The 16,530-nt window shown below is 39.1% G+C and overlaps 2 protein-coding genes across 2 annotated transcripts; one reads left to right on the top strand and one right to left on the bottom strand.

Moving 5' to 3' along the window:
• Nucleotides 1-3,753: 3,753 nt before the first annotated feature.
• Nucleotides 3,754-11,236, top strand: LOC131323995 (E3 ubiquitin protein ligase DRIP2-like). The gene is made up of 7 exons (XM_058355827.1): nt 3,754-3,874; nt 5,368-5,467; nt 8,209-8,587; nt 8,838-9,412; nt 9,774-9,824; nt 10,292-10,364; nt 10,897-11,236. Exons 1-7 carry the CDS (start codon nt 3,754-3,756, stop codon nt 11,059-11,061), a joined length of 1,464 nt encoding a protein of 487 aa, XP_058211810.1. The 3' UTR covers nt 11,062-11,236.
• Nucleotides 11,237-14,988: 3,752 nt separating this feature from the next.
• Nucleotides 14,989-15,528, bottom strand: LOC131323994 (PRA1 family protein D-like). Its single transcript, XM_058355826.1, has one exon. It carries the CDS (start codon nt 15,526-15,528, stop codon nt 14,989-14,991), a length of 540 nt encoding a protein of 179 aa, XP_058211809.1.
• Between the last annotated feature and the right edge of the window lie 1,002 nt (nt 15,529-16,530).

Raw genomic sequence — 16,530 nt, 5'->3', positions numbered from 1 at the left:
GCTTCTAAAAAATTGTAGTGGAGCGACTGTTGCATATTCTAGAAGTAGCTTCAACAAATCACCAACTTTTTTTTGGAAGTTTTTTTAAGGCTCAAAAGCTTATTTTTTTTAGAAGCTATAATCTTGATGCTTTTGCAAATTTTGAGAAGTTGTGATTAGAGCAAAGACAAAAATATTCATTTCCATGCTAATATATATATATTTTCATTTCCATGCTAATAATTACTCATTGGTCAAAGACAAAATAGACTAATTTACAGCAAAGAGTTTATTTTGTATATTTTACAACACTCATATTCAACTTCTATAGCATTAATTTTAGAGTTAATTCTGGGCCGGTCCTAATATTGTATTCCATAACCTACCAAGTCCTATGGGATAAAAGTGTAATGTTCACTAAGTCCTGTATGTGTGATTTTACTTCTTTATCCCACTTTAAATAACAATAAATGAACACAGCCCATCATTTAAGGTTTCAAATGAATGCAGCCTACTCCTCTCTCTCTCTCTCTCTCTCTCTCTCTCTCTCTCTCTCTCCTCCAGCCAGCCCCGCCACCACCAGCTACTCCTCCGTCGGTCTCAACGAAGCCATTGGCCACTCCCTCGCCGGTCTTAGCTCCACCGCTAGTTACTCCTCCTCCGGTCATTCCACCCTCGCCGCCTCTATGGATGTCGATGCCTCCACCGCCACCTCCGTCCACTGCCTCCATGGACGTTGATGCCTCCGCCGCCTCCGTCTGGAACTGCAATTGCCGTTCTTGCAGCGGTTCACAAATGAATGCCCCATCTCATCATTTTAGGGTTTCAAATCTCCCAGCCCATCCCTCCACTGCTGCCCTCTCTTCGACCAGGATCACTACGCCCGGAGGCGACGCGACGTAGTCCTTCCACCTGCGCGTGACCGCCGGCCACTCGACGGCGACCGCCTTCTCCGTCTCCACCTTTTAAGCTAACAGTGTTAAAGCTTTTCTAAAATCTAAAAATATAGAATATAAATCATATATAATCAACAATCTAAAATTCAAGAGAAAGTTATCTGAACAATTATAGGTGTGTTTTATGAAAGTATTACTAAAAGTATAACCAAAATCCAGATTAATATTGTATTGATTCTGCAAAATGGAGTCATATAGGTAGGAAAAAAAGCAATGTAGCGGGTTTGAGACGGGTTTTACTCATTTAATTTCTTCTCCGTTCTTGATTTTGTCACTTCCTTTTTTACCAATGAGACTCTTCTTTTGTCTTCTAGTTGGGTGAATCTACTAAATTACCCCTCAATGCAATAAATTTTCACAAAATGCATGAACTATTTTGTAAATTCACACAATACAAGATAAAAGGGGGAGTACCGTTGGTAAAAAATGGACGTACAGCATGCTTGTCAGGTTAACATAATCTAACCTAAGATTACGCTAATTTTCTTTCAGGCAAATTCAATATGAAACCACATCTTCTATATATACCGGCTCTTTCAGGCAAATTTTTTATATTTTTTTTATCAGCAAATCTTTTTTAGTATAAATCTATGTAAAAGATTACAAAGGTTTAACGGATCACGGGCACACCGGCGAAACGCCACCCGAGAACCAGATCCAAAGGAAGGCAATGAGTCAATCAAAACACCACAGAGAAAAACAAAACCGAAACATCCGTTGGAACAACCCAAACAACAAAGAAAAACATTTACATTATGAAAATTGACAGATTGGTGGTGTGATAGCAAACCCTTGGCTCTCAGTGTGTTCCTGGAAACAATGTGAATTCTAACCGAAGAATTTCTGAAAATTTTGAGTAATGTGTCATTTCGTCTCTTATTAATCACCCAAAAAAAGGGGCATGGGCGGCCCTACTAGGGAGCACCCCATGTGAATGTTCTTGCGCTAATCACAGCTCAATGTGGGCGTAGATCAAAGACAGAAAAAATAAAATTAAGTACCAATTTTTATAAACGTTTTACATATTTTGATAACCATTCATAACCAGTGGCGTAGCCAGAAAATCGCACCAATGGGGGCACAATTCATACACGCGACTTTATTGTGAAAAACAGAAAATTATCTATCTCCTTTTTACGACTTAACATGCCTTGATTTTTCTTTTGCACTATTTATTCAAGACTTATTTCTATTTAAAAAGTGTTTAGCTATTAGATAATATTAAAATAAAAAGGAAAAATAAATAAAAATATCATATCTTGCAGATAAATTTATAAAAGAGAGAGGTCTTATTAAAAGATTTAAGAAGAAAAATAAAGAAATAAGAGAAAGGGCGAAAAGGAGCGTCGCTTGATTTGCATTTTCTGATAAGACAATAATCCATACTTATAATTCCTTGAACACGTGGTGGTTTGGAGGCGAATGTTCAGTGAATGGAGGCTTCCTTATGAGTAATTTAGTAATTTAGTTATTTAGTACTTTTAAAATTTAGCAAAATGATTTGGGCAAACTAGAGTTTAATAATTACACTAAAAAATTTGTCTTTATCAGCAAAGATGGGACAACTGGTGTCCTTAAGGAGGCCAGAGCCTCCCAGTGGTAGTTTCGTTATTATGTAAGTACATATATTTTTTAAATATCAAGCATACATGGTGAGCCCCCACCAATTAAAGAGTGGCGGTCAGAAATGACATTTACAACTATGAATAATAATGTCAAAATAAAATGGAGGATGAGTTTCTCACAAATGTCAATTATAGATGACTTTCGAAATTTAAGTGAGCATCACATTCTATTTTGATACATGCTTGATGTAACACATTGACAAACTATATTTTTTCGCGCATTTTATTTGTTTTTACTTTTTTAAGAGTACCTAAATATTGTGTTTTGTACTGGATATATATTATTTAGACATTTAAATGGTTTATATTTTTGAAGCTTGAAATTATGGAAACTCTCTTTTTATGTCATGCGTCCCTCTTATATAAAACCTTGGTTCCATCTCCGACCATAAAAAAATGAAGTGCGAAAATAATTGCCCAAATTTACTAGAGGCGCCACCACTGATTTTGAGCCTGTGTGCGGTAAACCCTCAATAAATCCCACTCGTTAAGCACTCGTGTCAATACGTGCGCAGGTTAAGACACTGAATACAGCTTTGGCTCTCTTTTTCCCAAACGTGTGTGTATATACATTCACTCCATTTCGGCCTCTGTCGCAAAATACTTCATAGGAGAGAGAGAGAGAGAGAGAGAGAGAGAGAGAGAGCGCCTCGAACATATCATCATCACTGGAATCGTTATTCCAGACGCCTCCATTGTCCAAATCCTAAAAGAATTAAACCCACTTGGGTTCTCTTCGAGTGATCCTACCCATTTCTCTCTCTATAGCTAGATCTATGCACATGTATATAGAGAGTGAGAGAGGAAGAAAGCTGTATCTATAGGAGAGAGAGAGAGAGAGAGAGAGAGAGAGAGAGAGAGAGAGAGAGAGAGAGAGAGAGAGAGAGAGAGATAAGGGGATTGTAGGTTTTTTTCTTTTCTTTTCTCTTTTCACTTTTTTGTTGTTGTGTGTGACTGAGCGTTCTCGCGAGGAATGAGGCAAAAATCTCATGATTTTTATTTCATATCTAATCGGGTAGCATGCAATCTCTTGTGGGTACGTCCGTAAAAAGCTGTCACTGTCAGGCTTTGTGACCAATCTATACACATATATATATATATATATATATACAGAGAGAGAGAGAGAGAGAGAGAGAGAGAGAGAGAGAGAGAGAGAGAGAGAGAGAGAGAGAGAGAGAGAGATATTTGGGATTATGACGAGTGATAGACAGTTTGTTGCAATTCAGACCGAAACGATACTACCATGCATGACATGCCCAATCTGCCATAAGCTCTTCAGAAATGCTACCACCATCTCTGAATGTCTTCACTCATGTGATTGAACCCCTCTCTCTCTCTCTCAAAATCTGTTTTTTTATCCTCGAATTTTCATCTAAAGATTTGTAGCTTTTCTAGGATATGGGTGTTGATTAATTCGCGGTTTTGCGACATGGGTCTCCCTCGCTCTTCATTTTTGCGCTGTATTCTGATTGAAATTGTGATCTGTATGTTTATATATCTTCTGATATGTGTTTACAGGACTGATCGATGATACTTACCTAGCTAGGTCGAGGAGTAGAGTAATGCCAGATTGCTGTTTTTTTGTGTTATTTTTAATTTTCTCATTTCGATTTGCAAGATAGTAGCTATATATATATATACCGGATTTTTGATAAACAAGATGAAGATTTTGATTCTATTTGATCTGTGCTCTATTAATAAATCTATACACGTGAAAGCCTATGATGTATAATAGCCTTGCATGTTCATGTTATACGTTTGAGTTGGTTTTAGGGGCTGCATGTATATATTCGTTATGTTCGAGTTGAACTACTTTGAGCTCACTTCTTCAAAAGAACTACTTTTAGCTCGCCTTACTATGCAAATCGAATATCGCCCAAAAATCATAGAGATCAAACATTGTTACTGTAACCACATTTGAGTATCATCTGATGTCCACTCTAAGATTAATTAGCTAGAGATTTTGTGCATTGAGGTTAGGAGACATGATGAGTTAGTGGGGAAAAAAAATAGATGAAGATCGATTGGTTGGGGAACCCAAAGAGGGGATGTAGAGTAACACAATAACTAGGTTTGTGAAATGAGAATAGTGAATTCTTGATTTGCAGTTTATTAATTGTCTGTGAAATTAGTGAATTGTGCTTTTTATTTTATTTTTACCCTTAGTGAAGTGCGCTTGATTTTGTGGGAAAATCTCTTCCTCCAACATCATCTACATAACAAAATCATATATTCAAGCTAGTGAGACCCATTGGATAGTGTGGTTAATGTGAACTATAAGCACCACATTAGACCCAAAAGTAATGTTGTGAAAACTTAATTTGGATCAACACTTTTTATTTTGTTAAGAAGGCTGCATAAATATTTTTTTTTTTGAGCTGCGTTCTTTTTTTTCTCAAGAATTTCGTGGGTCAAGTCAGTTTTGACTTTTGCACAAAGGAAAGATGTCACAAGTATTTGTTTATAAAAAAAATCCCAAAATGAAAAACATGGTGGGTATGTGCCTCACACTAGATCAAAGTTTGTATTTATAAAGACTTTATTAAGTTTAAATGTTTGATATGCATCCTATTTTTCCTGGCATGGACAACGAAATTTGAGTAACATGTGAAACTTTACTCCTACTTCAAATATTCTATGCATCACATTTGAGTATCATCTGTTGTGCCACTAACTCCATTGAATGTGTTATGTAAGGTAACATCAACTGCTGTAGTTGGTGCCATGAATGAAGCCACGCTAACTATAATTAACAAGCTAAGTGTGATTCTATATTGATACTTGTTTATTTGTTAATTTGGAAACAGTTTGCAAGAAGTGCATATATAATAAGATAACGAGAGAAGAGTTGGATTGCTGTCCAGTATGCAACGTTTATCTTGGTTGTGCTCCATTGGAAAGACTCAGGTACTTTCTTTGAACTTTTTCCTCTTTTTGTGAACAACCACGGAGGTAGGCAAGGCATCTCAACATATACCTTCACCAAGGAACATTGTCCCGTCACATTACACCGGGAGTCCACTAGCTCTGGCTCAAGTGTTTTGGATATGACTGGTCTTTATGAACCCTAGCATTTTGGATATAATTGTGTTCTTGTTGCATATACTTCACGACAATTACTATGGAACTCAGGAACTGCATGTCAAGAGAAATGTCATAGAACATGGATTTAAGAAGTATGTATGCCATATAAATGATATGAATTGATATTCTAGTAGGCTTTCCTTTGGTGCTTTGTGCAGCGGTCGGCTCCTTTCGAGCTTTGAGGCCTAGTAATCGACAATCGACGTATAACAATTAATTCCAATTTTTTGAACACTGTGTGCGAGTGCTGATATGACATCATTACATGCACCAAGATCCATTCATAGTGTCATAGTCTAACAATAACGTGGGCATGGTAGTTAAAACAGTTTTCTTGCTTAAAGTGTATGCAAATAATATGCTTACGTGAAAACATAGTTGGCTTCCAAGGTGCTAATGTTAGCAACCCGCTCCCACGTTGTATAATATGGTTTGCTTCGGCCGCTAAAACTCCATGGACTTCTTAGCAAGTCCTCCATTCTTACATTGTTGTTGCAAGACAAGCATGTTTAATTGTAAAATTCTGAAGGGCTCTAGCACCTTCACGCCTTTTAAAGGACTTGTACGATGTGGAGTCATGATCTAGTATGTAGAGCACTAAACTTTTGCATTCACCAAGAGATATGGACTTGTAACCCCCATCCAGACGTTTAGCGAGACTCTCTACCGGAGCCCTGCCTTAGCCTGAGTGTGGGGCACCATAGTTAGTTTGCTCCACATGGTTATGATTAGAGGCCTGGTACTGTCCAGGAAACTTGGTCCAAGAAAGTATCTGGACAAGTAAATGGATGGACCCTTTCATGGACTGAGGATCCTATCACTTTTGTTATGATTAATTATGTAAATCGATTACGGAACATCAGAGGGTATATAGTTAAGTACTGCTTCTTGAATTAATATTCTTTATCACTAGACTAGAAATTGCAAATGAATTAAGATGGTTTTTCTTTTTTTTGGGAATTTTTTTTGGCTCTACTCATGTGATTTTTACTTATTGTAATTGATTTGGTAAATAAAGTTAAATTACTTAAAAAATATAGTTCGTGCCTTATGAGTCTTGGTTAGGAAGGCTAATTAGAAGGCTCAGAGCATCTCCAACCCGCTAAGCAAATGAGCCATGTTAGCCAAAATGATTAGCCCAACACTTTTTTTTTTGTCACTCCAATATTGGGCTCACTCATGACTTGGCATTTTGTTTTAGACTAATTTTCACAAGCAATATTTGCCTAGCCTGGGTCCAAATTACTCCATAGTAGTGCACAAATTAAGTACAAACCCAGTCTTGATGTATGGATTGATTTTCATCAGTTCCTCCAAGTTAGCTTCGCCAAATATCAAAGAATCATCAGCAAGTTGTAGGTTGTAAGTACTGGACCGTGGGATCCCACATAAATCTCTTTAATGGTACCCAAGCCCTTTGTTCTCTTGAATAACATATTTACGCCTTCAATAGCCACTGCGAACAAACAGGAGATAGAGGGTCTCCTTGTCTTAGCCCGTTTTGTATATTGAACTCAAGAGTTTGTGATCCATTGACTCGAACATATATAAACTCCAGCTGTGCGCACACTCTTTGATCCACATGATCCATTTTGGAAGAAATAATTTTTTTTCTCGCATTGAAAACAGATACTTCCAACGTATATTAGGCCTTTTCAAAATCTAGCTTAAGAAGTAGCCCTTTTAATTTGTTTCTTCTTTCTCCAGCAATCCACCACCTCATTAGCAATAAGAATCCCATATATTTCTTCCTCCAACAAAAGCAGACTGTTCCTCACTAGACATGGAGGCACCAACCACACACGGTGGCGGATTGGTCCCCTAGATTAATTGAGGTGCGCGTAAGTTGACCCAGACACCTGAGTTATCAAAATCGGACGTGTGCATGGTAGCACCAGTTTTAATTTAGTCTTGCAGCCAACACTCTGGCCAGTGGCCAAGACTTTACACATGCTTCCTATAAGGCTAAAAGGCCTGTAGTCTGCCAAGCTAGCTAACAGGGTTGTCCTCCTTAGGAATTTGACTTACAGAGTTGAGACCTTTTGCAAGTTTGGCACTAGCATGACATTCATTGAAGAATTGTAATCATCGTTTGTCTGCGAACAAAGATGGCATAAGATTTTTTTTTCTTCGGACTATGGACCTTTCTTGTGTCATCTTTCTACCTAAAGGTTACTAGCCTGCTGCTCCTCTAGTTAATTTTGAGATTCTACTTTCACCAATACGTAACACGATTTTCCTTTGCATAAGCGAAAGAAAAGAGTGGCCGTAGAAATTTCGGACAGAACACGGATTTGATTGGGATTGGTTCTACATCAGATTTTGTGCACGAGACTGGATAATACTACTACTGGCCTGGGCCACTTTCTTAGGTTAAAGAAGATTCTGTAAAATACAAATGGGCGAAATCCAATTTACGCCCTTGAGGTTTGCCTGACGTGCTTCATTAGAAAATATGCAAATGCCCATCTGTGATGGTAAAATGGAATGTTTGCGTAAGATTGGAACAAATTTAATGCTGTTCTAATCGAAATTTCCTCTGTTTTTTTCCTGATGAACTGCAGGCCTGACCACTATTTGCAAGATATTCGGGCGATACTCTTCAATCCCTCAACTAGAAAAGAGTCCAAGGAACCGAAATCCGGGCCCTCTATCCCACTGCCTGCTGCTACTAAAGAGCCAGAGGAAACTGACGATGTTCATTCTGTTCCATTGCCTGGAAGAAGAAAGAAGAGGTCTATGTCTATCTCTTCCTTGGTTAGACAACCTAAGGCATCAAGTGAGACTGGTATGATTGGAAGAAAGAAACCCGGGCCGAAAAAGGCCTATGCTCCTAGAGGATCCACACTATCGATTAACGAGCCTACTGGAAAAGAGGAGGAAAGTCGTAAAAGCTCAAGCCCTCATTTAACTCTAAGCAAGATTACTCGATACAAAGAGCAGGTAAGATCTCTATGGATTGCTTGTTCGGAATTACTCTAGAGTTGTTAGGTAATCTGTATAAATGTGGTCTTGATTTTGAAAATCCCCGGCCTTTACTGCATGTTGCGAAGGATTTTGGCATGAAAATTATGTGTGTGGACATCATAGGTAAAGTAGAACCTGCTCTATTTTCAATCTGGAAGCTATAATTTGCACATATTTATGATTTCACACCAGTAAACATTTTGTGCCAACTGTTATAATGCTGCAGAATTTACATGATGGTGAGTCCTCTAAGCAGAAAATGCCTAAAAAAGGTGCAGTGGATCCTGTGGTTACGCCATTGGATGGAATGGCTGATATCTGGAAACCCTTGAATTGCCTTGTAGAAGCTGCAGATGCGACAAGACTTGGAAATCCTCCCATGCCATTGTCTGTGACCAAATCAGTACCACCGAGCATCCGTTCGGATGAAGCACCGGTGAACAAAACAAAATCCAAGGAGCGATCGGTTCGGTTCAATGTCGTTGAGGAGGGTGGATCACATCTTGTGCCATCCGGTTCAGGCAAATCAGTACCAACAAGCATCCGTTCAGATGAAGCACTGACGAACAAAACCAAATCCAAGGAGCGATCGGTTCAGTTCAATGATGTTGAGGAGGGGGGATCACATCTTGTGCCATCCAGTCCATCGAAACCTAGAAAGTATTTCGGGGTTCACTGGAAAAGAGATGGATCCTGTGAAGGGGGAAATATTGCACCACAAGCTTTGGTTAATGCTGCCAGCACTGTGTCCAATGAAGGAGCTCATCCAATTTGGTTCTCCTTAGTTGCTTCTGATTCCCAGTTAGGTTCTTCTATTTTATCTGCACTTACATTCATAAGCATAAAAATAATCGTCTAGAAACCCTTTCGACAGAGAGAAGTTTCACAAAAAAGTGTCAGGATTTTGCTTCATCAGGATGAAGTGTTGGCCATATGAAAAATGAAATGCAGTGTCGCAATCCGTAATCATGGATGACTATTCCTCAAATTTTTCTCTCTTTATGCAACGGGGTAACCAGGGGACAAGTGGCAGCGGTTGCCACCGCAATGATTTTGGAAAACTCCCTTACTCTTCTATAATTTTTCTACTGACTGTTAACTAGGTCTTGTCATTCTCTTATTTGGGTTAACTGTGTGTTCCATGACTAATATCTGATTTCAGGGAAGGAGATGCACCCCTGCCACAGATACCTTCTTGCTACTTGAGGATAAAGTAAGTCCCTTAACCACACTAGAGTTACCAGTTCTAATCTTTGCACGATATTTTTATACCGCATTTTCCGTTGTGTTTGATAACCGGGTGCTCTGACAAGCTTGTGCACCTCGACACCACGTATCCAGTTTGAATAAGACATTCATTTTCTAGGATATTGTGCTTGAAACATCACTAGAGTTTCCCCTGGCCCTGTGGAAAGGAAAGTTACCCTAATAAAGTTCCATTTTTCAAACTGGGATTGGATTTGCTTTAAACTCTCTGTGATTTGGCTTAGATAGTGTCTTTGTAACGTTTTTTGCTGGAGAAGTTTTTGTGTGCAAATTGGGTACCACATGGCGGCTCGGATGCGTGTTCGGGTACCACATGAATTATACCCTATTTTGCACCCATAAACTTCTCTTTTTGCTGGGCTTTTTAATGATATATATGGTTTGATTTTTTTTTCCCCCCTTCCCCTGCCACAGGAATGCAAATTTACCAGTTTCCTTCATCCAAAAGTATATTGTGAAAAAGCTGAATCTTTACAGTGAAGCTGAGGTACGCTGCCCTTTTCATTCATCGCTTCCTAAATAATTTTTGGTTATCCATTTTCTATTGTTGATTCCTTAGTTCCTGCTATTTCTCATAGCAAGGAAATTTAGGGTTCGGATTCTCTCCCGTCCAAAACTTAGACTGGACGAGACAATTCAAATCTGAACCATACATGTTGCTATAATCACCGGTTCAGATTTGCTCTGAGATTTTTGCCGGTAGGAATTCAAATTTGGATCATACGTACTGCTATAATCACCGAGTCGGATTTGCTTAGAGACTTTGCCGGTAAGAATCAACTCACCGGCAACTCGGCAAGAGTCTTTGAGCAAATCAAAACCATTAATTACAGCAATGGAAGATTCAGATTTGAACTGTCCTGTCCTGTTCAAATCAACGACTTGAGAAAATCCAAATCCAATTCCTATTTCTAACGCCAAAGTGAAGTGCACTTTGGTTTGTCATTAGTTAGTTCACTCCAGCAAACAGGGCTACAAAATGTTTTGCTCATTAATACATTTTCTCTGAGATGTCTCAGGTGGAGATCACAATGCAGGGCCACCTAGTGCCTCCCGACTTGCAACTCCGTAACTTGATCGACTTGTGGTCGCGAAGAGCACCGAAATCGGAGACATTAAAGACAGCGGTGGGACGCTCAGCTGAGGACTTTGTCATGGTTCTCTGTTATGGTCGAAAAACATAGCTCTTTTCAAATATCTTCGAACAACAATACTCAGACTCAAGTCCCCCTGGTCCAAAACTTCCTGTTTTTTAGATTAATAATAAATTTGTTGTAGAGAAAGTTTAGTGTAAAATCTTTAATCGTATTACCCGTATGCATACAGAATCAGCGATGATGGTTGGGGTTGCGTGCATGTAGAAAATAATGTAGGGTGGCTTGAGATACTGGTTTTACAACAAAAGAAAAACAATATTGGAACTACACAACATTCTAGCTAGCCTGTTTGTTTGTTGTATTTTTGAGGGAGTTTGGTCTTATTTTCGCATTTCTATTTCGGTTAATATTTAACGAGATTAATTTGCTTAGTCGTAAAGTTTATACCGAAGAAAAAAGTAGATGAAATTCCTTTATTGGTCACGGGATTGTGCCCAAATGTTTGATAAAAGGGGGGAAAAAAATGAGTTGCTCCCAAACAGAATTCAAAGTTGCGAAGAGTAAAATTAGTATTTGTCCATTCTTCGCCTAGGTACTTCATTACTTGAATGGGAACCAGGGATCCTATAAGGCGGGCTGCCGTATAGGGCTTTAGAGCGGCCAATCCCCCGTCTATTTTGGCAATGGACAGCTCAAATTTTAATCCAAACAATGGACGGTTCTGATCAATAGGAGCTTGGATTAAATCTGAGCTGTCGACGTCAAAATAAACGGCCAGGTCAGCCACTCTACAGCCCCTATAGTGTGGGTTAGAGTGCTTAGTGGTTTGCTGCATTGTCTCCTTGGATTTCAAAATTTGGGAAAAAAAAAAAAACTTTCTAGTCAAATATTAGACTGAACCCAATCAAACGGAAAAGATTGTGGACTGAAAAAGTCTATGGTTTCATTTACACACGGAGTGGAGGGCCGAATAGCGGGCATGCTGATAGACCGAACCATGTGGGTTAGGCCCACGGTCTCTGTCAACGGGTGTTCACACACGTCTATCCATATCCATTTGTGAACATATTGTTTACGCATTCTATGAGATGAACGGTTCGGATCATAATTTTGGACTTGAGATGTGGACGAAAATTGAGAGTGTGGTTGGGTATGGGAAGTGGTATGGAGAGGAGCTCATCCTTGATCATGTGGCGTGAAATACTTCATAGGCCAGAGTTTCACCCCCAAAACGTTTAGCCGTCTTGACCCTGATCGGCGATCGCAGAATGGCAGTGGCGGGCCATTTCGATAAAAAAAGGTTACATGTTCTTATTTAAAGAGACTGCAACTCGTTCTTGGCTTCAAGGATAATGTAAGGCATCGAAAGCAAAAGAAATGCACCAAAAATGCATGAAAAGAAAGGGGTTCTGTGTTTGACCACTAGATTGTTCAGCTAACAAGATCCATCTGATGTTAAAGTTTAGACAAAAAAAAAAAAAGAAGAGAAAAAGAGAAAAATTGCTCCAAAAGAAAAACCAATTCCCAGCAGAGAGCCAGCTCACTTAGGAGAAGTAGACAAAATTTTCGAGGGAAACCAACAAATAGATCTCAAAACGCAATCGGTTAGTGCGTGTTTTCTCAGCTTGATATAGACCATCTTCAACGGTCAACCCTGATTAGTTCACTTGGAGACACGGCTACCCGCCTAAACTCGAATCAGCATAGATACTATATCGAATAGTTGTGAGTAACTATTTTGAAAAATCTATTAAGATAGCATTAGTTCGTTACAGGAGAACTTAAACAGCCAATACAGGGAAATTACTCTACCGATCATCACAGGGGTACATACTTTTTTTTAAAAAGAAAGTAAACTCGATTTATATATAAGCAAAACACAGTACAATAAGAGGGGTACATACTTAAAGTGAAAGGATAGTAGAAGAAAATTCAAAAGAGTCATCACTGATACATTCTTTATATAGTAGCTAAACATGAAACGGAGTTCCAAGCTTATGGACTTTTAGGAAAATATAGCAGCAAAAAAAAAAAAAAAGATCGCAAAAGGGAAGCCACAGTTCATGGCTTCATGCTAAATATGCTTTTTTTACAAGGCCAAAAGGCAAGAATACAAGCAATCCAGCAGTAATCGCAAAAGAAACAGAGCAGTAATCACATATGACAAGGAAGACATAGCTTGAAGACCTCAAACTCCTGTGACAAGGGATTGTAATTTGTGAAGGAAAACATGGAAACTGATTTAAAGGATACGACAAAACAATTCAACCTAGCACAAGTGAATTCACAATAGGAAATGGAAATAAAAAAAATTGCATATAACAGACTTTGTGATCGAACACCTCCCGTCGACAGACGAGAAAAACAAATGGAATGACGATGGAAAAAGGTATCCATTCGTGTAGCTAAAACATCGATCACAGATCCATCATTCAGTTGAGAACACGTTTATAGTTTACAGTTTACACTTTCTACTATTCTCTCCACCCACAGGTAAACTTTTTTAAGGAGTTTATTGAACAACATTTTCCCCATTTTCAAGCCTTGAAATGTTGCCTGATGTATTACCCACACAAGATTGTTGCAGTCACAATTCTATGAACTATAAACCAAGGCTTTATCCAACCTAAAGGCCAAAAGGAAGACCATTCACCAAAATCTAGAATAAAACTACAAGAATTCCCATTACTTTCAAGGAAATACTCTGAGAGACTATGCAAGTTTGCAAATACAGATCTCAGCGAAGGAAGACGACGAAAAATTCTCAAAGAAGCATCTTTCAGATGCAAGCTTGTCCCCCATCCTGAAGCTTGTTATTGGTTAATTTGTAAACTATGAATCAGCTTTTGCTTGTATAAACACATATATGCATGTGTGCCATGATATGCATAAGTCAAGTTTAAACTGCAATTGAAGTCCCAGCTTCTCTAAGGTGCTTTAAAGGTCTAACAGCATATACATAACCGTCATTCCCGCAGCCATCAGCTTTTCACACAGAGGCAAATACCGCCAAAGGGGGAAAAAAAACACAAAAGCACTCAAGGCTCCCATAAAAGGAACCGAAGACAAATTTCAAGCCTTGAGTAGAAATGTAAAAGTAGAACACATTCACCGACTTAATCTCCTGGACGCGTCCAAAGGCTAATCCTTTCTCTTATTCTCTAATCGAATAGCTCAATCCAAAGGGGATGTAACTAATTAGCTGATTGATATCTAACAAGACAAGAATTAATCAATTGCAGTAAAGGAAATGGAAAACTAAATGATATTCAATCCATATAATCAACAACTAGAAGAATGTGCCACCACGTGCCACCCCAATTCCATTATGAGTAATGCTACAGACACAAACAAAAGTGCATAGTCCAGACAAAGATGTGTCCGAAACTGTGCACCTTGGTCCCACATGGGAAATGTGGTTTCACACACGTCAAACAGTTCCAGACACATTTGTGTCCGGATCTGTGCACTTTCATTATCTATTGTTTTTGTCACCATTTTCCCCCAATTCTAGCCAATTGAACCCACCGAAACAATCCGGAAAATCAAAATTCAGATACGAGAATAAGCTCTGCTGGGACTATACACAACCTGCCACTGAAAGAGATGCCCTATAAGGCGATTCCTTAGTTTGTAGATTCTACATTCTCCATCTCATTTCTGATTTCTCAGAATCCATAATCTGTGGGTAAACACCTTCAATCCGAAAATGCATAATTTAAAGTCCAAAACGGAAGCGGCCAAACAGGACCTAAGTCTTTTGCTATTTGCAAATCAAAATCAGATCCATGTGATGTATATGAAAGATAAAACTATAACTTTAATCAGCTGATTAATATCCAACAAGAACAAGAACTAATCAACTGCAGAAGACAAAATCAACAATCCGTATAATTAACTACTACAAGAATGTAACAATTACCCTATCGCCACAACCACGTTCCGCCCCAATTCCATTTTTTCCCCAATTTCAGCCAATCGGATCACACCGAAACAATCCAGAAGTCGAATTCTTCAGACATGAGAATAAGCCCCTCTGGGGCTATCACCCGCGCCCGAAGAAAGCAAAGCGCCGTACGGCGACTCCCCGTAATCCGGATCCGCCGGAAACCTAATCGCCGCATGCAAGCAGACCAAACCGGCTGAGACCAGCGCCGCGATGACGACGTTCGCCCACACGTGGGTCAAGGTCACGGCCAGAGCGGTGGCGAAGGCGAGCACGACGAGCACGGCCCGGTCGTCGATCTGGAAGTCGAGGACGGCGAGGGGCTCCTCGCGGGAGAGGTAGAGTAAGAACCAGGCGGCGAGGGCGAGGAGGGCGAGGATGAGGGCGAGGGGGCGGGAGAGGAGGGAGAGGAGGAGGACGAGGAGGAAGAGGAGGGCGTAGTTGAGGCGGAAGTGGCGGAGGTTGGAGGGGAGGCGGGAGTTGAGCTCGGAGAAGGAGATGGGGAGGGAGAGGGAGGAGAGGGAGAGGAAGTCGCGCCAGGGGCGGATGGTGGCGGCGGTGTCGGCGTAGAGGTTTTGGGCTGGCGGGGTGTTGTAGGTTGATGCCATTGTTGGTACGGAGAGGGAGTCAACTGCGTAGGAATGATCGAAAGGGGAGGCAAGTGAAGTTTATGCAGTCAAAGCTGGGTTTCTATGCCGAGAGATTTCGGATGAGTTTCGCCGAAAAAGTGTAGCTTAGGCTCTGTTTGGAATCTATGAAAAATGAAAGAAAATAAAATAAAAATTCATTTCCTTTCCATTTTTCTCTTGAAACCAATCAAGAGAAATTTATTTTCCTCATAATTTATTTTCATTTTCTTTCTACAACCAAACAAAAGAAAAGAATCTATTTTCTTCATCTTTTTTCTCTTTTTTGTTTTCATTTCCTTTCCACAAGTTCCAAACAGAGCCTAAGGTAAGTTCCAATATATGAATATTTAGGTTGCTATTCCATTCGTTTCATAATTTTGATTCCCTAAAAAGTTACGTGTAACTTTTAAACTTAACAATGATATACTTTTACTAGAATAATTTCTCATGCATTTGACGCCCTTCAAAAAGATCTACCTTTTTTTATTCCAGACCAAAGATTTATATTATTAATTTATATAAATTAATTCAATTAAATAATTGAATGAATTGAAAATTTAATTCATTTTAATTTTTATCTCTATGAGATTTGCCTATTTCAATGTATATCTATCAGATTGTGGTTTCATGTATCAAACATTTCCACATCAATCAATCCGATATCTTTGTTCTAACAATGGGATGGAGATTGCATCGTCGATATCTATTAAAGTAAGATCTATATTGCACAAAAAATTAATTTTGGTAAGTACATTAATTTTAAACTTAAAAATTGAATGTAATTTTGTAATGGACAAAATTTATGGGACAAAGAGAATATATGTGAGAAGAATAATGTTTCTAGAAATTTGTGTTTATGTGAGCTTTTAGCCCATTTAGCCCGTTTATAAAAAGGGAAAAATCTAGCCTTATTTCATGTGGGCACCCTTGGAAATTTGTCCTATGGGAAAAAAAATACTCACTCCGTCCCTAAATAAGTGT

This window comes from Rhododendron vialii, chromosome 4a, assembly GCF_030253575.1.
Source record: "Rhododendron vialii isolate Sample 1 chromosome 4a, ASM3025357v1".
Taxonomy (NCBI): domain Eukaryota; kingdom Viridiplantae; phylum Streptophyta; class Magnoliopsida; order Ericales; family Ericaceae; genus Rhododendron; species Rhododendron vialii.
This window is presented reverse-complemented; position numbering and strand designations above follow the sequence as displayed.